This window comes from Podarcis melisellensis (assembly GCF_964234715.1).
Source record: "Podarcis melisellensis genome assembly, chromosome: 10".
Classification (NCBI taxonomy): domain Eukaryota; kingdom Metazoa; phylum Chordata; class Lepidosauria; order Squamata; family Lacertidae; genus Podarcis; species Podarcis melisellensis.
Genome location: NC_138542.1, coordinates 74,510,518 through 74,533,872, shown reverse-complemented (window position 1 = coordinate 74,533,872; position 23,355 = coordinate 74,510,518). Strand labels below are relative to the sequence as shown.

General features: G+C 46.3%; 1 protein-coding gene across 1 annotated transcript; it reads right to left on the bottom strand.

Annotated features, from left to right (window-relative positions):
- Window positions 1–1,120: 1,120 nt before the first annotated feature.
- MIOX (myo-inositol oxygenase) lies at window positions 1,121–22,852 on the bottom strand. Its single transcript, XM_081927413.1, has 10 exons — window positions 22,786–22,852; window positions 17,345–17,425; window positions 15,618–15,698; window positions 14,289–14,451; window positions 10,330–10,397; window positions 8,689–8,798; window positions 8,422–8,489; window positions 8,031–8,080; window positions 2,987–3,099; window positions 1,121–1,456 (listed from the first exon to the last, which is right to left on the bottom strand). Exons 1-10 carry the CDS (start codon window positions 22,801–22,803, stop codon window positions 1,348–1,350), a joined length of 861 nt encoding a protein of 286 aa, XP_081783539.1. The 5' UTR covers window positions 22,804–22,852; the 3' UTR covers window positions 1,121–1,347.
- Window positions 22,853–23,355: the final 503 nt, after the last annotated feature.

Here is a 23,355-nt window from a genome sequence, read left to right as displayed (position 1 = left end):
GATAGCTGTGATGAACCTGTTGACGACTCTTAACGACTGCAATAGGTCTTACAGGAAAAAGCAAGGGGTGAGAAGGTGAAAAATGGCTTTGTCATGTATAATGAGATAAGAATCCAATGTCTTTGTTCAGACCAGGTCTCTCCATGGTTTTAAGTTTGGTAATAAATTGCAATTCAGCAGCTCCTCTTTCCAGTCTATTTCTGAAATTCCTTTGTAGTAAAACAGCTACTTTGAGATCTTGTATAGAATGTCCTGGGAGATTGAAGTGTTCTCCTACTGGTTTCTCTGTCTTGTGTTTCAACTCTGATTTTGTGATAGGATTTGCGCCCAAAGGCAATGGTCTCCCCCCCCCCCCTTGCAGGTTCCAGCAACCTGGTGCTCAGCTTTCCTACCTCCAGCCGCGGAGGCAGAGCAGAGAGCACAACCTGCCGATTTTGAAATAAAAAAAATTAAGGTCTTATGTATAATAAATGTTCATAAATGCACCAATCAAGCACGTACATCAATATATAAGCCACATGTCTGAACCCCCCCCCCCCCCGGAAAGTCCTGAAACCATTTTGTCCCTCCCAAATTGACCTCAACCATTTCTCCGCAACGTCAAAGGAAAAAGCCTCCCCATTGTCTCCTCCTTCACAAATCCTGTCTTAAGTGTGTGTCTGTGTAGGAATAGGGTGAGCCTGTGACCTGGCTCAGGAACTAAGTATTTGCCATTACAAAAGACTGGCCAGGCTCCCCAGGGTATCCAGTCAAGTGACCATTAACAGGTAACCTGCCAGACAGGAGATAAACAACGCACTCAGATTTCTGCTGTAGACCGCCATTTCTGTGATGTAGGTATGTTTGTGGGGGGTGGTCTGGAGCTCCAGGGCAGGCAATTTAAAATGTCTATATAAGGGGGGGCACACCTGGGTTCTGGGGTCCTCCTCCTTTCCTGCGTGTGAGGGGAGCACCCTGTTGCAACAGTTCAATAAAGATCAGGCTTACTAGCTGCTTTGCTTCTCAATATTCTCTGGTTGGCCTCTATTATTTTCTCCGACTGATGGAGAACCTACAAAGGACTCTATATGGGCTCTTGTGTCCCCCCTAAGGGAATTGAGGGCAGATTTCTGTTCATTATAATTTGAATAGCGTTTTATTGGTTTTTGACAGAGGGATCTTGTGCTGTTTCGAATGGATTTCGCCGTTTTTCGGAAAATATGCTGAAACGGCCTGAAGTGTGTTGCCCTCCCACGTGTTTCCTCGCACACTGTTCCTTGCAGTTGCGAAGTCATCGAGAGATTGGCACACGTCCATCCTGCAGCAGCGGCCCGGTCGGCGACAAGGAAGCAGAGCCCACTTTGAGCATCACCAGGAAAGCTCACCTGGGCAGTACTTGTCGATCAGACTCTGGTAGTACGGCTTCAGCTCTGACGGATTGGGCAACTCCCCACACTTGGTGTACAGGTCGAACTTGCTGCAAGGGGGTGGAATAAGGAAGGTGGGGTTGCTCCCTGGTACCCACAGAGTGCCGGCTGTTGTCAGACTACAACTCCCATCATCCCTAGCTAGCAGAACCCAGGGGTCAGGGATGATGGGACTTGTAGTCTGACAATAACTGGGGACCCAAGATTAAGGAACACTTGCCTGGCTTGGGGGTCCAAGGTGGGAGAGGGCAGGTCGTGATCCAGATTTTGAACCCCAAGGGTCCCAGATTTCATCTCCAGCGGCATCTCCAAGGAGGAGACTCCCTACCCGGGGAGCAAGTGCCAGTCAGTGCTCACTGCACTGAGTTAGATGGGCCCTCTGTTACTGATGGGTTTATATTACTAACAGTGCAGATTGAGGTTGAATCCTGCCAAGACAGAAGTACTCTTTTTGGGGGTCAGGGGGTGGGTGGGTGTGGAGGACAATGGGATAATTGTGCCCCTGAAGGACCAGGTGTGCAGCCTGGGAGTCATTTTGGACTCACAGGTGTCCATGGAGGTGCAGGTCCATTCTGTGTCCAGGGTAGCTGTCTACCAGCTCCGTCTGAGACCCTATCCGCCCGAAGACTGTCTCGCCAGAGTGGTGCATGCTCTGGTTATCTCCTGCTTGGACAACTGCCATGCGCTCTACGTAGGGCTACCTTTGAAGGTGACCCTGAAACTACAATTAATCCAGAATGTGGCAGCTAGACTGGTGACTGAGACCAGCAGCTGGGACCACATAGCTCCGGTCTTGAAAGACCTACATTGGCTGTGAGCACAATTCAAAGTGTTGGTGCTGACCTTGAAAGCCCTAAATGGCCTTGGTCCAGTATACCTGAAGGAGCATCTCCACCTCCATCGTTCTGCCCGGACACTGAGGTCCAGCTCCGAGGGTCTTCTGGCGGTTCCCTCGTTGCGAGAAGTGAGGCTGCAGGGAACCAGACAGAGGGCCTTCTCGGTGGTGGCTCCCTCACTGGGGAACGCCCTCCCATCAGATGTCAAGGAAATAAACAACTATCTTGACTTTTAGAAGGCATCTGAAGGCAGCCCTGTTTAGGGGAGTTTTTGATGTCTGACATTTTATTGTGTTTTTAATAATTTGTTGGAAGCTGCCCAGAGTGGTTGGAGAAACCCAGCCAGATGGGCTGGGTATAAATAATAAATTATGGTGGTGATGATGATCCAGAGCACCTACTTTGAACCTCAAAGCTCACAGATTTAATCTCCATGTGGGAGACTTCCTACCCTGGGGAGCAGCTGCCAGTCAGGGCTGACAGCACTGAGTTAGATGGGCCCTCTGTTACTGATGTTTTTATATACCCATCTTTTCCTCCAAGCTCGAGGTGGCATCTTGGTCTTTGCTTCACCCCCACAACTCCTGCAAGGTAGGCCAGGCTGAGAATTGGCAACTGGGGACTGGGACCCTTGTCTCTCGGGTCCCGGTCTAGCACTCTAACCACTGAACCACGCTGCTTCCTGAGAAGAGACCCCAACGCCTCCATCCCTGCCTCTCCCTCCGTAGGCTTGCAGCCACGTACTTGAATTCTTTCACCCAGGGCAGCATCTGGAGGTCGTCCTCATTGCACAGGTGCATGTAGTCTCCCCCTGTGTGCCAGGGATAGAAGGAGTGGAAGCGGACCATGTAGAAAGCCTGCAGAGAAGGGGGAGGAAAGCAAAACTGCATCAGCCTCCACTGCTTTAGAGCACAGAGGGATGTACAAAGAGAAAGCCATGCAGCCCTGAAGCTTTGGGAAAACCCCACTACTGTGTCCCCCCCCCCAAGGCAAGCAGGGTGACTTTTGGACACACCCAAGGCAAGGCGGAATCTCTGGGGTTGTTGTTTAGTCGTGTCTGACTCTTCGTGACCCCCTGGACCAGAGCACGCCAGGCACTTCTGTCTTCCACTGCCTCCCGCAGTTTGGTCAAACTCATGCTGGTAGCTTCAAGAACAGTGTCCCACCATCTCGTCCTCTGTCGTCCCCTTCTCCTTGTGCCCTCCATCTTTCCCAACATCAGGGTCTTTTCCAGGGAGTCTTCTCTTCTCATGAGGTGGCCAAAGTCTTGGAGCCTCAGCTTCAGGATCTGTCCTTCCAGTGAGCACTCAGGGCTGATTTCCTTCAGAATGGAGAGGTAGGATATTCTTACAGTCCATGGAACTCTCAGGAGTCTCCTCCAGCACCAGAATTCAAAAGCATCCATTCTTCGGCAATCAGCCTTCTTTATGGTCCAGCTCTCACTTCCATACACCACTACTGGGAAAACCATAGCTTTAACTATACGGACCTTTGTTGGCAAGGTGATGTCCCTGCTTTTTAAGATGCTGTCTAGGTTTGTCATTGCTTTTCTCCCAAGAAGCAGGTCTCTTTTAATTTCGTGACCCTAAGTCAAAGCAGGGGAGACTCCTTCATTGCACTGCCAACACAGATGCCATCAGAATTTAAGAACTCTGAATATGTTTCCTCGGCAAAAAAGCAAAAGGAAACTTATCAGTCGTTTGTGGGAGAGCTGTTGATGGAAATAAACCTGCTTATCTCACATGGACTTTGCTCCTTCTGCACCGCCTCTCCCTCCAGCAAACAACATGCTAATTAATTGCTGATAAGGAATTCGGTCTTAAGATTTTTCTTGCTGATTGGAAAATAAAAGGCAGATTGGAAAATAAAAACAAATCTGCCCTTTGACCCATCTTGGCAGCCTCACTTTCCCCCTTTAATTTCTACCCAAAATGGATTAACTCGGAATAGCTACCGGCTCTGCATTGGATTGAAAAGGTAACGGCTCTGTGAGGGACATGGGTGGCGCTGTGGGTTAAACTACAGAGCCTAGAACTTGCTGATCAGAAGGCCGGTGGTTCGAATCCTCGCGATGGGGTGAGCTCCCGTTGCTTGGTCCCAGCTCCTGCCAACCTAGCAGTTTGAAACCACGCCAGCGCAAGTAGATAAATAGGTACCGCTCTGGCGGGAAGGTAAACGGCATTTCCGTGCGCTGCTCTGGTTCGCCAGAAGCAGCTTAGTCATGCCGGCCACATGACCCGGAAGCTGTACGCCGGCTCCCTCGGCCAATAAAGCAAGATGAGCGCCGCAACCCCAGAGTCGGTCATGACTGGACCTAATGGTCCCTTTACCTTTACCTGCATTGGTAGTACAGCAGGATTGTATATTACGTGAGGGTTATGATCTGGCGACGGCTCATACATGCAAAAATGAGTATCCTTGAACTGCCCCTGTCAAGACCACCCATCTGCAGCCGGCGCACCAGGCAGGTCTTGCCCCCAAGCAAGGGGCAGAGAGCTTTTAATAAGGTCCCTGCCTTCCTTCCTGGGCAGGTCCCACTTGGCAGGCAGGTTCTGGGATGCTCTTGCGAGATCTCTCCAGGCCGTCCAAGCTCCCACGACATCTCATGTCTGTGTGCCTTGCAAAGTTCTGGGGCAACCAGGAGAAATTGCTGGCATTGTTTTGAGGAAGAAAGTAGGGGTGTTTCCGTTCTCCACCAACCCTCAGGGCAACTACTGCAGCCTGAGCCCATGCCCCTCGCAGATGCTGCTGGCTCAGGGCTGCCACATGTTCTGTGCATTTATGCAGGAGCTGAGCCTTTCCTGCCCTGCCCTGCGGTGCAGCTACTCTAACAACATAAGAGAAATCACCAAAGGAAAGTTTGAAAGAATATTGGAAGCTAGATATTCAGGAACAGATTTTAGATGAAAACTGGGAAAGAAACTTTTGGCAACCACCCTTTGTTGCGACCTCTAGGATAATCCAGGAACAAGGGTTTAAGTTTGTACAAAAATGGTATTACACACCTGTAAGGTTATATCATATTACAAAATCTGGATGTAAGAATTGTTGGAGGAAATGTGGAGTGATGGGAACATACAGTCATATGTGGTGGGATTGTCCGTTAGTTAATGAATTCTGGAAACAGATTGGTATAGAAATATTGGGAATTGTGGGTAGGAAGGTGGAAATATCTAAATTAATGGTTCTTATTACCCTGAGTAGCACCGAGTTAGAAACAAAAGAGGAATGTAAATGGGTAAAATTGATGGTAATTGCAGCCAGACAGGTTATAGCGAGTAACTGAAAAAATGCAGAAGAGCTAGGGGTGAACCAATGGAGGGAAAAATTGAAACATATTATAATCTTAGAATATCTAACTGTGAAGATACATAAAATGAAAGGGTTTAAGGTCAGCGAGGAGGAGGAGGAGGATTGGTTTGAGAAGATACTGAATTATTTGGGTAGGTATGAACAATTTGAGGCAGTTAAAATGTTAAAAGTTAGATAAACCTTGTGGGAGGAGGAGTGTTAAGGTATATAGAATTGTACATAGGGTTGATTTGAATATGTTATTATTGATTATGTATACCCAATGTATCAGCCGTCTGGGGGCTTTCACTGCTTGTGTTCTGGTTGTTGGTAAAAAAACCACATTTATTAAAAAAAAACCACATAAGATGAACCCTGCAGAATCGGGCCCATGGCCCTGAGCATCCTCTTCTCAGAGTGGCCAACTAGGTGCCTCTTCTGCTGGGAAACCTGCATGCAAGAGCCTCCTCTCCTCCTGTGGTTTTCAGCAGCATTGCTGCCTCAGCTGTGGAGGCAGAACACAGCCATTCTGGCTCGGAGCCACCAATAGCCCTCCATAGTTTAACTAAACATTGCATGAAGTAAATCTGGAATTTTTCAGCATCATTGGATGCCCAGGAGTGGCAGCATTGCTCTTATGCTCTAATCCAGTGGTTCTCAACCTGTGGGTCCCCATATGTTGTTGGACTACAACTCCCATCATCCCTGAGCTCTGGCCTTGCTAGCTAGGGGTGATGGGAGTTGTAGTTCAACAACATCTGGGGTCCCACAGGTTGAGAAAGGCTGCTGTCATCAATGGAACCAGCTGCACCAGGAAACACTTTTCTTCTTTCTTCTTTGGCGATCCCTCGTAGCCGAGTAAGATTGTCTTCCATAAACATGGTTTTAACAATGAGTCCGTAAGTGACTATGGAGCATAGCTGTCAACCTTTCCCTTTTCTTGCGAGGAACCCTATTTGGAATAAGGAAATTTCCCTTAAAAAAAGGAAAACGTTGACAGCTATGTTATGGAGGCCATTTCTGGATCCACACGTCCTTCCACAGTGAGGACATTGGTTTCCGTGGCGAGTTGATCATGGAGAGGGTTTGCCAAGCGTGCCTTCCTCTTAGCATGTTTCTCCCTTGCGCCCTGAGTTTGAGCGTCTTCAAAGCCCATGACACCTTTGGTAAAGGCTGCTCTCCAACTGGAGCGCTCACAGGCCAGTGTTTTCCAGTTGTCGGTGTTCATACTACATTTTTAATGATTTGCCTTGAAACAGTCTTTAAACCTCTTTTGCTGACCACCAGCATTATGCTTTCTATTTTCAAGTTCGGAGTTGCTTTGGAAGACGACCATCAGATATCCACACAACATGACCAGTCGAACAAAGTTGATGTTGAAGAATCATTGTGTTATGTATTAAGCTTGGATCCTAGAGCAATAGGCAAGTAGGATCCTAGAATGCAACAACTGATTGGCCTGCAGGAAAAAACCAATCAGGCTCCAGGAGGGAAGCAGAATCAGCCAATCAAACGGGACTCATTGTGTAAATAATGTATATAAAAGCCTGAGGTTTGGGGGGGCAATTCAATCACTGTTTTACAAGCTGCAATAAAGAGCATGAAATCGCTACAGGACTCTGAGTATATTTCATATTGCTTCCACACTGGTGATCTTTGCTTCTACCATGGCACTGGTGTTAGTTCGCCTGTCTTCCCAAGTGATGTGTAAATTTTTTCGGAGATGCTGTTGATGGACAGCTTCAAGAAAAATGCAGAGAGCAAAACCAACCCCTGTATAAGCAAACACTTTGCACAGACCTCAGGCAGGTGTTAGCAATCTTGACTCTCCCTGTTTGCTTCCAATAGAGTTTCCTTAACCTCACATTAGGTGCTGATGGTGCTTGTGGATCGAAGAATTCAGCAACAACCTGCAGTATCTACATAGGGTTTATGCAAAAGATGGAAGGGAAGGCAGCAAAGGCAAGGGAGGGGGGGTCCCACATCCTTGTGCACGTATTTGCATATACTGGAATCAAGAGAATCCCCCCCCCCATCATCTCCCTTCCTTTCCCTTCCCTTCCCTTTCCTCTTCCTACTCCCCCCCCCCCCGCCTCAGAGATTTAATGCTGATGGAGGGATCTGAAAATTGAAGAGGGTCCCGGGCATGGATTCAACATCCTTACCAACTTCCAAAATGCAAAACAGAGAGAGTGTTATCAGTGCTTTTTTTCTTCTTTAAAAAAAATGTCTAGGGGTACTCTCATTTTGACTCAAGAAAATCACTTTATAGTGATTTTATCGTTTTATAGTTTGTTTTATAGTTCAAATCGGGGGAAATAAATGCAGTCACTGGATAAAACTACAAGGATTCACAAAATGTTTAGGGGTACGTGTCCCCCTGTGTCCTCCCCGGGGGAAAAAGCACTGGTTGTTGTTATTATTTTACCAGGAACAAGTAGGAACAAACAAGTAGGAATGCATTTGGGATGCATAGATGGTGAGATCTCCAGCTTACCTCCTGAGGGAGAGCAAATTTGTTGTGCTTCATCACTTTGTACATGTACTCTGGAGTGGAGAGAAGAAGAGAAACAGAAGACAAAAAGGGGCTGGGTCTCCCCTTGGTGTACTTCTAAGCTGCTTGTTGTTTTCGGGTGGGATCCAGCCACATTCCATGCCAGCAGATTCAGGCTCCACGGCACAGAACAGAATTTTGCAGAAGGGAAAGTTAGTGGAGAAATACATTTGATAGCAAGGGAGATCATTTGCTTGATCCAGTGCTATAGAAGCTCTCCACTGCTTCATAAGCAGCGGATGTCGTAAAACCTCTCCACAAGCTTAGTGCAAACTAACTTTTTAATTTAGCGTTCCATAGCCTCCTGCCTCAGATGCAAAGCTGGAGCTCTTACCGTCGTGGCCCCAGGACATCAGGACATTCTCCAAACCACAATGAGGCTGGTAGATCCCATACTTAGTGCTGAGGAGGAGAGAAAGAGAAGACAAATCTCAAGGCTTGCTCCCCAACGTACCTCAGGCTCCTTCTTACGAATGGTCCAGGGATTATTATCGCAAGAGATGAGGACTAGACGGGCTTCTTAGGTTTTTGTCCCTCCAAATGAAGGGCTCTCTCTCTCTCCTGCTCACGGAACTAAACAGGGATGCCAGCGAATGCTTACTTGTACAAGGGGTTCGTCATGTCGGGGTTGTTGTGGAAAGTGGAGTCCCGAAAGACGACAGAGTCCTGGACCTTGCAGCCCACTGGAAAAGTGTCGCCCACCACGGCCCACTGGAAGAAATGGAGGGGAAGGAAGGGCAGGTCAGTGAGGGTCCCCCCCCATTCCTCTTGGCCGTCCAGAGTGCCTGCAAACCGGTTTGTTCCTTGACCTGTTTTGCTGAGCCTCCATCCCAGCCCTGTGTTCATTTTCAATAATAAACCCGGCAAGGACTGGGTGTGTCAGCTTTCTCAAGGAGATGAGCTGAGCCAGGCTCCCTGGAGAACCACAATATTGTCAATCCCCCAAACTCATCCCGTTTGCGCAAGGACTTCTGATGGTGCATTGCAGCTTGCCGCTCCTCTCCCTGAATGCCCCTCTGCACCATCCCCATATCTGCCTCAAAGGCCTAGAGAGGGACCCCCAGAATAGATCTTCAAGGGCAAGGCAAGAGAGGGAAGGGAAGTTGTGTTATGTAAGTGGAGGTTCTTCCTTGAACAGATCACTTCTTTGGATATACCCGTATTTTTCACTCCATAAGACACACTTTTTCCCTCCTAAAAAGTAAGGGGAAATTTGTGTGCGTCTTATGGAGCGAATGCAGGTGGGAGGCTCTGCTCAGCGCTCCCTTTAAAGAGCTGCACGGAGCGTGTGTGTGGCTTTTGGGGGGCTTTTCCGGGAGGTGTGGGAAGCCAGCAGAAGAGGTGCTGCGCAGCTATCGCTCTCGCTCTGCTGGCTTCTCAGCGAAGCGGGAGGAGGGACGGAAGGGTTTAAAGCAAGAAAAGCGAGAGCCGCTTACATGCTCTGCGCAGAATATATTTTTTCTTGCTTTCCCCCTCTAAAAAATAGGTGCGTCTTATGGAGTGAAAAATATGGTAATCTAGCAGCTGCAACAACATATTTTAATCATTATTGGCATTGGTTTGGGATGGAGGCTCAGTCTGGATGATGTGGCCCAAGAGGCTCCGTGGTCTAGACCACAGCACTACCCGCGTCCCATATCCCTAATAAACCATTGTCTCCGCTGACTTTCATTCCAAGGAAACCAAACCCTGGGGGTAACTGCCTGGACCCCCCTGAGTCTCTTTCTGCTCAGAGAGTTGAGTGGCGTGTAAAAGTAGCATGATTGCATATCCCACTTCAGACTGGCACTTCTATGTAGCGTATAGTAAGTTCGTTGACTAAAATACAACATTACAGACGTCAAATGCAGGTGAGGAAGGAGGGGGCAGGTGCAGTGGCGTAGTGTGGGGGGTGCAGGGGGGCCCGGCCGCACCGGGTGCAACATCTGGGGGTTAGGGTTAGGGGGTGCAAATCCATGGGTTAGGGGGTGCAAATCCACGGGTTAGGGGGCGCAAATTACTTGCCTTGCCCCGGGTGCTGACAACCCACGCTATGCCACTGGGCACGTGAACTTTTGCCCCGTTTGGGGTTCCCAGGCACCCCTGCTAAATTCCCTGATAGGGGGAGATCGGGGGGGGGGGCATGGTCTCTCCTGCCCAGTGACCCAGGAGCTGAGCATTAGGCAAGGGAGCCCCAGAGAGGGCAACTTGCTTAACGGGGATCACGAGGGAGACTGGGCAAGTATGTAAACTTTCTGCTTACCTGTGGCTCACCAACGAGTGCCAAGATCTTTCCAATGTCATGAAGAAGCCCGACCAGGTGAAACCAATCTGCGGCAAGAAAAGAGAGGCGGCCCGTGTCATACGTCGAAAGAAAATTGTATAAAAAGGATGTGCCAATGGTGTTTAGCAGTGGTGTAGCGTGGGGGGCGCAGGGGGGACCGGCCGCACCGGGCGCAACATCTGGGGGTTAGGGTTAGGGGGCACAAATCCACGGGTTAGGGGGCGCAAATTACTTGCCTTGCCCCGGGTGCTGACAACCCATGCTACACCACTGGTGTTTAGCTCCTAGCAAAAAAAGTATAAAACAGGCTCAAATGTATGCTGGGAATGTAAGGGAACAGAAGGCACCTTTTATCATATGTGGTGGAATTGTAAGGTAGTAAAAGGATTTTGGACATGATATATAATGAGCTGGTTTTTTAAAAAAATAACCTTTTTTTTTAGAAAAACCTGAATTTTAGGAATTCCAGGTGCTGAAATCCTAAGAGAGCAGAAAAGACTATTTATGTATGCGACCACAGCTGTATGGATGTTGCTGGCCCAGAGACAAAAAGAAAATTAAGTCCCTTGCAGAGAAGAATGGAGCCTGATCCAACAGGCTCTTCTTGTGTTCCTATTGTTTCCAACAGTGGGAGAGGAATAGAAATCTATTCCCACTTTTCTGCAGCAGCAAGAATTTTGTTAGCCCAAAGACGGAAACAACAGGAGCTGCCAACAAAAGAAGAGTTGCAGCATGTTATTTAGTAAGAGAAAACTACCTGAAAATGCACCATAGGTGGTATTTAACACCGGAGAGATTGGCTAAAATGAACAAATCGCTTAGTAGTAAGTCGGAGATGCACAAAGCACAAAGCAGACTGGAACCTTCTACCATATGTGGTGCACATGTCCAGAGATCAAAAAAGTTCTGGGACATGATCCATGAAGAAATAAACAACTTACTAAGAACTTCACATAGCAAAAGACCAGAAACATACCTTTTGGGAATATTGAATAGTGATATTTCTAGAGAAAATACTAAATTATTTCAGCGGCGAGAATCCTGGTGGCTAAGTACTGGAAGAGGAACCAGGTACCGACCAAAGAGGAATGGCTATGTAAATTATGTGAATATTTGGCCAAATTGACGGACATAATAAGACTAAAGCCAGTGATTACAGTCAAGAAGGAATGGAAGTGCTTGAATGATTATTTAGAAAGACAAGGTTCTAATGTAAAAATTTGGCTGTGCCTAGAATGACCTCGTGAATGGAAAAGGGAAAACATACATATATACACATCTATATATTAAGACGAAAATAATACTGAAATACAGCTAAAATATGAAATGTGAAAGGAAGTGTTGTGAGAGTGATGGAAGTCTATTACTATTATTATTATTATTTTGTAATATATTGTTTATTGTTTTGAAATATTATACTTTTCTTTATTCTTTTACTGTCTACTTTTCTTCACATTTTTTCCTTTTCTTTATTTTCTTCTCTTTTTCCTTTTTCTTTATATTATTTTTTATGTATGGCTTGTTACTGATGTATTTACTTTGCCATAAAATTTAGATAGATAGATAGATGATAGATAGATAGATAGATAGATAGATAGATAGATAGATAGATGATAGAGATAGATAGATAGATAGATAGATAGATAGATGATAGATAGATAGATGATAGATAGATAGATAGATAGATAGATAGATAGATAGATGATAGATAGATAGATGATAGATGATAGATAGATAGATAGATAGATAGATAGATGATAGATAGAGATGATAGATAGATAGATAGATAGATAGATAGATAGATAGATAGATGATAGATAGATAGATATAGTTAGATAGAGATAGATTGATAGATGATAGATAGATAGATGATAGATAGATAGATGATAGATAGATAGATAGATAGATGATAGATAGATAGATAGATAGATAGATAGATAGAGATGATAGATAGATAGATAGATAGATGATAGATAGATAGATAGATGATAGATAGATGATAGATAGATAGATAGATAGAGATGATAGATAGATAGAGATGATAGATAGATAGATAGATAGATAGATAGATAGATAGATAGATGATAGATAGATAGATAGATAGATAGATAGATAGATAGATAGATGATAGATAGATAGATAGATAGATAGATAGATAGATAGATGATAGATAGATATAGATAGATAGATATAGATGATAGATAGATAGATGATAGATAGATATAGATGATAGATAGATAGATAGATGATAGATAGATAGATGATAGATAGATAGATAGATAGATAGATAGATAGATAGATAGATAGAGATGATAGATAGATAGATAGATAGATGATAGATAGATAGATAGATGATAGATAGATGATAGATAGATAGATAGATAGAGATGATAGATAGATAGAGATGATAGATAGATAGATAGATGATAGATAGATAGATAGATAGATGATAGATAGATAGATAGATAGATAGATAGATAGATAGATAGATAGATAGATGATAGATAGATAGATGATAGATGATAGATAGATAGATAGATAGATAGATAGATAGATGATAGATAGAGATGATAGATAGATAGATAGATAGATAGATAGATAGATAGATAGATAGATGATAGATAGATAGATATAGTTAGATAGAGATAGATTGATAGATGATAGATAGATAGATGATAGATAGATAGATGATAGATAGATAGATAGATAGATGATAGATAGATAGATAGATAGATAGATAGAGATGATAGATAGATAGATAGATAGATGATAGATAGATAGATAGATGATAGATAGATGATAGATAGATAGATAGATAGAGATGATAGATAGATAGAGATGATAGATAGATAGATAGATGATAGATAGATAGATAGATAGATAGATAGATAGATAGATGATAGATAGATAGATAGATAGATAGATAGATAGATAGATAGATGATAGATAGATAGATAGATAGATAGATAGATGATAGATAGATATAGATAGATAGATATAGATGATAGATAGATAGATGATAGATAGATATAGATGATAGATAGATAGATAGATGATAGATAGATAGATGATAGATAGATAGATAGATAGATAGATAGATAGATAGATAGATAGATAGATAGATAGATAGACAGACAGATAGAGGCAGATGAAGCTGATGGACTTTGCAGAACTGGCAAAACCGATGGGAAGAATCCAGAACCAGCGAGACCAAGCATTCCAAAAGGACTGGAACAAATTTATATTATATTTGAAAGACAAGTGTAAGCAATTAACATCACTGGCAGGGTTATCTGAAGATCTGTAAGGTGAAATTGCTGCCTATTCAGGTTGAGTAATGTAATGTTTTGGGTAATGATACAACGAAGTGAAATGCAAAGATGTAAAGTTTAATTTTGTAAACCATCAGACGGGAGGGAGGGAAGCCGTCAGGCTCAGTCGAGCCAAAGAGATAAAATAAGAGGGTACAATGTTATGTAATGTGACTATATGTAAAACCAGTAATATATATATACCGTATTTTTTGCTCTGTAAGATGCACTTTTTCCCTCCTAAAAAGTAAGGGGAAATGTGTGTGCGTCTTATGGAGCGAATGCAGGCTGCGCAGCTATCCCAGAAGCCAGAACAGCAAGAGGGATTGCTGCGCAGCGCTCCCTCTCGCTGTTCTAGCTTCTGGCTTAGCTGGCCGCAGCCTCTTGAGGGCAGGGGGAGCCTTCATCCCGCTGCCCTGAAAAAGCTTTGCGCTGCTATCCCTCTTGCTGTTCTGGCTTCTGAGATTCAGAATATTTTTTTTCTTGTTTTCCTCCTCCAAAATCTAGGTGCGTCTTATGGTCTGGTGCGTCTTATAGAGCGAAAAATACAGTATGTCTATATCTCACACTACTAAAAAAGAAGACGAAAATAAATCTATCCCCCAGGTGGAGTCGCCAGCCACTCACCTTTGTCGGGGTGTGCCCTTCGGATGCCCTCCGCCGTCTGATAGGCATGATAGGAATTGGGGAAGTCGACGTCGGGGTCCGATTCATCAACCACGTTGTCCAGCAGGTCCAAGGCCTCCATGATGGTCATCCGACGGAGACGGCAGCCTCCATACTCCTCGTTCTAGGGAGAGGGGACTGTGAGGACACTATTATTGAACCATGGGTTGGGGGAGCTCAGCCAGAAGGTGTAGATCGGTGGTTCCAAATAGTTGTGCATTCAATTGCTCCTGTTTTGTGTTGTTGCTTTTCTTAGTGGGCCATGCAAACCACCGTCCTGAATAATGCTTTTCTTATCTACAGCGGTACCTTGGTTCTCAAACGCCTTGGTTCCCAAACACCAAAAACCTGGAAGTAAGTGTTCGGTTTTCGAACATTTTTTGGAAGCCGAATGTCCAATGAGGCTATTGTTTCCAGAGCACCTTCACCAATCAGAAGCTGTGGCTTGGTTTTCGAACATTTTGAAAGTCAAATGGACTTCCAGAACTGATTACCGTAAGTCTGGCGTTTTTGTTTTTGCTATTTATTTTGTGTTTTTCTTTTTGAGGCTTTTTCGGTTAATTTGTTTTTGTGACTGTGTGAAATCCAGTTCAGCTATTGATTGATTGTGCGACTGCAATACATTGATTATTGCTTTTGTTTTATAGATCCATGGTCTCGTTAGATAGTAAAATGTATGTTAAATTGCTGTTTTAGGGATTGTTTTTAGAAGTCTGGAACGGATTAATCCGTTTTGCATTACTTTCTATGGGAAAGTGTGCCTTGGTTTTGGAAAGCTTTGGTGTTGGAACGGACCTCCAGAATGGATTAAGTTTGAGAACCAAGGTACTGCTGTATAGGGTACGGGGCACTGGGGATGAGTTGATGAAGCCAAGGGAGAAGGGGTCCAAAAACATTTGGTGTAGATTTTGGGAAATATTCGCAAAGTTTCCGGGGTCAGAGAGTCGCGTGTCGTATGCAGAGAGATTCACTTCCCTTTGATGCAGTGGCGTAGCGTGGGGGGTGCAGGGGGGCCGGCCGCACCGGGCGCAACATCTGGGGGTTAGGGTTAGGGGGCGCAAATCCAGGGGTTAGGGGGCACAAATCCACGGGTTAGGGAGCGCAAATTACTTGCCTTGCCCCGGGTGCTGACAACCCACGCTACGCCACTGCTTTGATGTGCATCTTTCGGAACGGTTTTGAGAATTGATACCTGAGCTGCAGAGAAGGACCCTCCATTGCTTGTAAAAGTTGGGCGTGATGAGCCTTCCTTACCACTGGAGACCGAACCCCCCCCCCCAGCAAACCCACCTTCTTCTGTACAAAATCCACCGTCTGGTTGGTGTGCATCTGCAAGTAAGTGTTGTACACTCGGTCCATCAGGGGCCCATTCTGAAAAAGAGAGGATTGAGAGAGATCATTGGCTGATCCATCAGCAGGGAGTGGTTCTTTTCTTTTTTTAATGTATAATAAATGTCTCTTTCTTTTTGAAGGTGACCCAGAAACTGCAACCAACCTTAGTATGCAGCAGCTAGACTGGTGACTGGGAGCGGCCGCCGAGACCACATAACTCCGTTCTTGAAAGACCTACATTGGCTCCCAGTACGTTTCCGAGCACAATTCAAAGTGTTGGTGCTGACCTTTCAAGCCCTAAACGGCCCAGTATACCTGAACGATCGGTGAAGGTCCTGTGTGAGCGCCTGGAGGCGGTTGGAGGATGAATGGCGGCTAACAGATTGAGGTTGAATCCTGACAATACAGAAGTACTGTTTTGCGGGGACAGGAGGTGGGCAGGTGTGGAGGACTCCCTGGTCCTTAATGGGGTAACTGTGCCCCTGAAGGACCAGGTGTGCAGCCTGGGAGTCATTCTGGACTCACAGCTGTCCATGGAGGTGCAGGTCAATTCTGTGTCCAGGGCGGCTGTCTGCCAGCTCCATCTGGAGTGCAGGCTGGGACCCTACCTGCCCGCGGACTGTCTGGCCAGAGTGGTGCATGCTCTGGTTATCTCCCACTTGGACTACTGCAATCCGGGTTTGAAGGTGACCCGGAAACTGCAACTAATCCAGAATGCGGCAGCTAGACTGGTGACTGAGACTGGCCGCTGAGACCACATAACACCAGTCTTGAAAGACCTACGTTGGCTCCCAGTACGTTTCCGAGCACAATGCAAAGTGTTGGTGCTGACCTTTAAAGCCCTAAACGGCCTTGGCCCAGTATACCTGAAGGAGCGTCTCCTCCCCCATCGTTCTACCCAGACACTGAGGTCCAGTGCCGAGGGTCTTCTGGCGGTTCCCTCCCTGTGAGAAGCGAAGTTACAGGGAACCAGGCAGAGGGCCTTCTTGGTGGCGCCTGCCCAGTGGAATGTCCTCCCATCAAATGCCAAGGAAATAAACAACTATCTGACTTTTAGAAGACATCTGAAGGCAGCCCTGTTTAGGGGAGTTTTTAATGACTGATGTTTTATTGTGTTTTTTGAATATTGTGTTGGGAGCCGCCCAGAGTGGCTGGGGAAACCAAGGCAGATGGACGGGGTATAAATAATAAATTATTTATTATTATTATTATTATTATTATTATTATTATTATTATTATTATTAATTATTATTATTATTTTGTTTTGTTTTAGCTGCCTGGGTGGTGTTAATATATTTATTTACTAGATTTATATCTCAAATTTTTCTCCCAGGAGCTCATGGTGGTGTTCTCACCCCTCTGCATTTCATCCCCACAACAACCTTGCGAGGTGGGTTAGACCAAGAGGCAGCCACTGGCTCCCAAGCTCACCCGGGGTGAGCTTTCTGGGCGAATGGGGATTTGAACCCTGCTCTCCCAGATCCTAGTCCAATACTCTAACCACTATGCCACGTGGGCTCTCTCTGTTAAACAATTATTGTGCTTTCTCGATCTCGAGATGGAGCCTGTTTCTCCTTAACTGCTCTGGCAATTACATTTTGTGGGCGTCACCACCCATCCCCCTCCCAGGTCTTCGTGAGGTTGCTTGGAAAATAGATCCCTTTCTGTGGCAGATCTGCACTCACCTTGAAATTCCTGTAGTCCTCCTTGGACTTCCCATTCTCCCCATCGCTCTCTGGCCTGTACACCTCTGAAGGGTCACAGCCCTGAAGAAAAAGGCTCTGTGAGAGCTGGGACTTTTTATTTTTATTTTTAAATAATAAATTTTATTAGTATTTTCCATACAACAACAACAACCCCAAAAAATCAAAAAATAACAATACACAAAACACAAAAACCAGCATTAAAAAATATCCATATCTTACAAGTTAATAATAGTTAATAATATAAACCCTAAAAAGAAAAACAAACATTGACTTCCACCAATCCCACAGCACCCCCTTTACCTCTCATTGTGTCTTCCTGTTTTCCTTATCATCTCATTCCTAGCATCTAGATATAAATCCCTCTTTCTTATCCTTTCACTTCACAAGGTTATTCCAGACTCAGCCAGATTTCTGTCCTTGAACTTTGGCTTTTAAGGTATTCGTTTAGGCACTCCCATTCCTTTTTCACTTCACTTTTTGTTTTTTGTCTTATTATATCTGTCAATATAAAAGGGGAAAGGACCTAACAGAAGCAGAAGACATCAAGAAGAGGTGGCAAGAATACACAGAGGAATTATACCAGAAAGAAATGGATGTCCCGTACACCCCAGGTAGTGTGGTTGCTGACCTTGAGCCAGACATCCTGGAGAGTGAAGTCAAATGGGCCTTAGAAAGCACTGCAAATAACAAGGCCAGTGGAAGTGACGGTATTCCAGCTGAACTATTTAAAATTTTAAAAGATGATGCTGTTAAGGTGCTACACTCAATATGCCAGCAAGTTTGGAAAACTCAGCAGTGGCCAGAAGATTGGAGAAGATCAGTCTACATCCCAATCCCAAAGAAGGGCAGTGCCAAAGAATGCTCCAACTACCGCACAATTGCACTCATTTCACACGCTAGCAAGGTTATGCTTAAAATTCTACAAGGAAGGCTCAAGCAGTATGTGGACCGAGAACTCCCAGAAGTGCAAGCTGGATTTAGAAGAGGCAGAGGAACCAGAGACCAAATTGCAAACATGCGCTGGATTATGGAGAAAGCTAGAGAGTTCCAGAAAGACATCTACTTCTGCTTCATTGACTATGCAAAAGCCTTTGACTGTGTCGACCACAGCAAACTATGGCAAGTTCTTAAAGAAATGGGAGTGCCAGATCACCTCATCTGTCTCCTGAGAAATCTCTATGTGGGACAAGAAGCTACAGTTAGAACTGGATATGGAAGAACTGATTGGTTCAAAATTGGGAAAGGAGTACGACAAGGCTGTATTTTGTCTCCCTGCTTATTTAACTTATATGCAGAATTCATCATGCGAAAGGCTGGGCTGGATGAATCCCCAGCCGGAATTAAGATCGCCGGAAGAAATATCAACAACCTCAGATATGCAGATGACACAACCTTGATGGCAGAAAATGAGGAGGAATTAAAGAACCTTTTAATGAGGGTGAAAGAGGAGAGCGCAAAATATGGTCTGAAACTCAACATCAAAAAAACGAAGATCATGGCCACTGGTCCCATCACCTCCTGGCAAATAGAAGGGGAAGAAATGGAGGTAGTGAGAGATTTTACTTTCTTGGGCTCCATAATCACTGCAGATGGTGACAGCAGCCACGAAATTAAAAGACGCCTGCTTCTTGGGAGAAGGGCAATGACAGGCCTAGACAGCATCTTGAGAAGTAGAGACATCACCTTGCCAACAAAGGTTCGTATAGTTAAAGCTATGGTTTCCCAGTAGTAATGTATGGAAGTGAGAGCTGGACCATAAAGAAGGCTGATCGCCGAAGAATTGATGCTTTTGAATTATGGTGCTGGAGGAGACTCTTGAGAGTCCCATGGACTGCAAGAAGATCAAACCTCTCCATACTGAAGGAAATCAACCGTGAGTGCTCACTGGAAGGACAGATTGTGAAGCTGAGGCTCCAGTACTTTGGCCACCTCATGAGAAGAGAAGACTCCCTGGAGAAGGCCCTGATGTTGGGAAAGATGGAGGGCGCAAGGAGAAGGGGGCGACAGAGGACGAGATGGTTGGATAGTGTTTTTGAGGTTACCAGCATGAGTCTGACCAAACTGCGGGAGGCAGTGGAGGACAGAGGTGCCTGGCGTTCTCTGGTCCATGGGGTCACGAAGAGTCGGACACGACTGAACAACTAAACAACAACAACAACAAAATCTGTCAATTTGGCTAATTCTAAATATTCTGAAAGCTTACATAACATAACCATTCTCCCCTAGTGGGTAACTGATTCCCTTTCCAGTACTTAGCCACCAGGATTCTTGCTGCAGACGTCGCGTATAAGAAAATTTTAGTTTTGTCTTTTGGAATATCATCATTTAAAATTCCTAAAAGGAATGCCTCTGGCCTTTTACTATATGATATTCTTAGTATTTTCTTTATTTCTTTGTGGATCATGCTCCAAAATTTCCCAATTTCAGGGCATGTCCACCACATATGGTAGAAGGTTCCTTTTTGTTTATTACATCTCCTGCACTTATTATTATGTTTTCTTCATTTTTGCCAGCGTTTCTGGCACCAGGTACCACCGGTGATGCTCTGATGGCCTGGGTTTCGGACTCGGAGGCTGAACCTGAGGGATCCCAGCCTGCACAGGATTCCCTGCCTCCAGAACCAGCTGAGCCGGGGCTGGGGCCTGAGCCTGAAGGGTCCTCACCTGTGCTGGGTCCTCAGGTGCAGGCACCAGCTGAGTCTGCTCTGGCTCCTGAGGTGATGGAGGACCCATTGCCTGCAGGTCCTCCACTCTCAGCCCCATCAGGGGAAGAGGAGGTTGCCTCTGAGTCCAGTAACCCTCCAGCCTCTCCTGAGCTGCAGAGGCTCAGGGCAGAGAGGCAGAGGGAACTGAGTTCCTGCAGGAGGAGGGCTCGCCTCCAGGCAAGGAGAGGCGAGTCACCAGAGGATCGGGGCCACCCTATGCCTCGGGGCAGATAAAAGCCGGCCAGCCCTAGTCCCAGCTTGCGGGAGCAACATTGTTGGTAGCCTGCTCCTGCTCTTCTGCCAGAGATCCTGACCTCACCCGATTCCCTGCCTTGGACCCAGCTTCAGCTTTGATGGACAGCCTCCATACCGCACCCTCCACCTTGGACTGGACTCGGACCTTGCCGCACAGTTAACCCTCGGGACCAGCACAGATGCATTTTCATATAGTTCTCTTTATTAGGTAACATGCTGTGAAATTTACGTGAGAGGTGGAACTTGGGAGGGGCAGAAGGAGACCTGAATAGCAGTCTAGCTCAGCACCGCCTCCTTATACTTCTATCCAGAGCAGGGGTGTAGGAAGGGGGGCGATGAGGGCGGACCGCCCTGGGTGCCCTCACTGAGGGGGGTGACATTCGGCGCACCATCTGCCCGCCTGCAACTCCCATGCCTACCCCGAGCCGTTGGGGTAAGAGGGGGAGCTACGCCGCTTTGCCGGTGGCATTCCCTCTTTCCCCCTTCATTTTGACAGCTTGTGGGAGGCTTGGGAATCGTGGGTGGGCATGGGTGGCTCGCTCTGCCCCTGGCTGCAGGGCACATGCGCCGCTCTGGGCAGCCGAGCAGCTATCCTGTGCTGCTGCCCACCACCAGTCCCCTCAGGAGCACAACCGCCCTGGGCAACGCGGACATATGCTCTGCCACTGATCCAAAGAAGAATTAAGATTACCGTTGGGGTTTTTGCGGAGGGGTCAGTCTGGATGACGCCCTGAGTTCCTTCCAATCCCTGGGGTCCTGCACCCAGGGAGGGTTAGAATCCGAGAGAGAGGAGGTTGCTGAACTGGTCAGACACGTTGCTTTGCAAGACAACGATCTTAGCTGGCCGCAAACAGTTAAGTGTCACCCTTAGCATCCCAAAAGAATGCGCCCAGTTGCAAGAGCTGCAACTGTGAGGGGGCCCTCCAGGCTAATGGGTGGGTCTTTCCTCCACCCCATCACCTGACCTCCATGTAGCCAGAGTTTTGGGATGTGAGCTGAGCTGGAAGCGGGCTGGAAGGCACAGAGACCTGCTTCCTCTGTGCTGTATCCATGGCTGTGATGAATGGAGAAGCATGATTAGTTGGGGGTAGATTACCTGACCGTAATCTACCCATTGTCATTGGAAGATGGACCAGAGTTGTTGAGCTATTTTTTTATACAGTGGTGCCTCGCAAGACGAATGCCTCGCAAGACGGAAAACTCGCTAGACGAAAGAGTTTTCCGTTTTGGAGGTGCTTCACAAAACAAATTTCCTATGGGCTTGCTTCGCAAGACGAAAATGTCTTGCGAGTTCCTGTGGGTTTTTTCCCCTTCCCCCCCTTTTTCTAAGTCGCTTATCCGCTTATCCGCTAAAAGCCGCTAATAGCTCTAATAGCGCTAATCCGCTAATCCGTCAATGGGCTTGCTTCGCAAGACGAAAAAACCGCTAGACGAAGAGACTCGCAGAACGGATTCTTTTCGTCTTGCGAGGCACCACTGTATAAATAGAGACATACATCCTAAAACTCCGCCGTCTCCTCTGACCTTCACTCCAAGGAAGCAGAACCTGAGTATAAGCATCCAGAACCCCCTGGAATCTCTAACTGCTAAGGGTGGAACCTAACATCATGATCCAGGGATGGGGGTTGGATTTTTCACTCTTTCTTGCCCCTCCAGTTCAGATTTGCTACCAAGACAAGTCCAAGATGCTGCTATTAGTATACAAAGCCCTTAACAACTTGCGGCCAATTGACCTAGGAGATCGCCTCACCCATATACAGTACATGCAATTGGCTGCTGCAATTCGCGGAACTGGCCCCGCTCCAAGCGCCACATAATATCCCTTCCACATTTGTAAGAACTTGGCCTTTTAGTGGAACTTTGGAACTCCCTGCCTATTGACCCCAGGCAGGCTCCCTCACTGTACTTTTTTCCGACACTTGCGAAAAACCCACGTACCCAGAGGCTTAGAAAAGTGATGCAAGTTTTAATCTTTAGCTCTTCTGTAAATAACTTTGGATTTTGGGGTTTTTTAAAGCAACCAAGTGGTATTTAAAGTTTGGGAAATAAATAAAAATGAATAATTGCATTTGTCAAAGAGCTAGGGAGATATTTTTGGATCTAATCCTAAAAGGAAAGGAGTAGGCCAGCGTAATACGGGTTTTACCATCCCTGCATTCCCCAGCCTTTGCTCTCTATCCTGGGGTGCCTGTCTCTGAATGGAAGCTGCTTCTACCAAGTCAGCATCTAACTCCACACTGTCTGCACTGATTGACAGCTGCGCTCCAGGGTTTCTGCCAAGGAGCCTTTTCCAGCTGCACCGGGAGATCCCAGAAAAGCTTGAACCCGGGACTTTCTGCATGCGAGGCCAATGCTCTACCGCTGAGCTCCAGCCCTCCTCCAGCACCCCTTTCCCATTCAGCCTTCTGCCTTCTCTCAACGGAGGAGCTTTGCTGGAAAAGAGGGGCTGCTGCTCACTCACCACGTTCACCACCTTCATCCTTGCAGCTGTGGGGAGGGAGATCTCTGGGGAGTCAGCAGCACCTGCCCTGCTGTTTATAGCCTCTGGTCTTATGTAAGGAGGAGAGGCTGAGCTAACAGGAGCCGGAACCGGGGGCAATAAGTCACCTGTTAACCTGCCAGGGGCCGAACTCCTTTCCTAGCAGGGCATCCGAGCAAACGATTAATGTTTTGAAGTTTGCAGCATCCTGCGAGGAGGAGGAGGAGGAGGTGAGGACTCTGTAGTATCCTATGAAGGGGACAGACGCAACTCCTCCCTCCGACTTTGCGAACAAACAAGCCCTGGGCTTCCCCAGATCAGAGCAGAGGTTGATGTTGGTCAGTTGCCTCGGTGTTTGTGTCTCAGGTCCATGAAACATGGCCAAGCACACTGGCAGCAAAGCAGGACCCTGCACCCTGCTCCTTCATTGCCTGGGTCAAGGTGGATAATGTGATAGGAATTTTGAGGTCTGAGATAGATGTTAAATGTTCATAAGTGTACCAACCAAGCACGTACATAGATAGCACAGGAAGACCGACCTGAAACCATTTT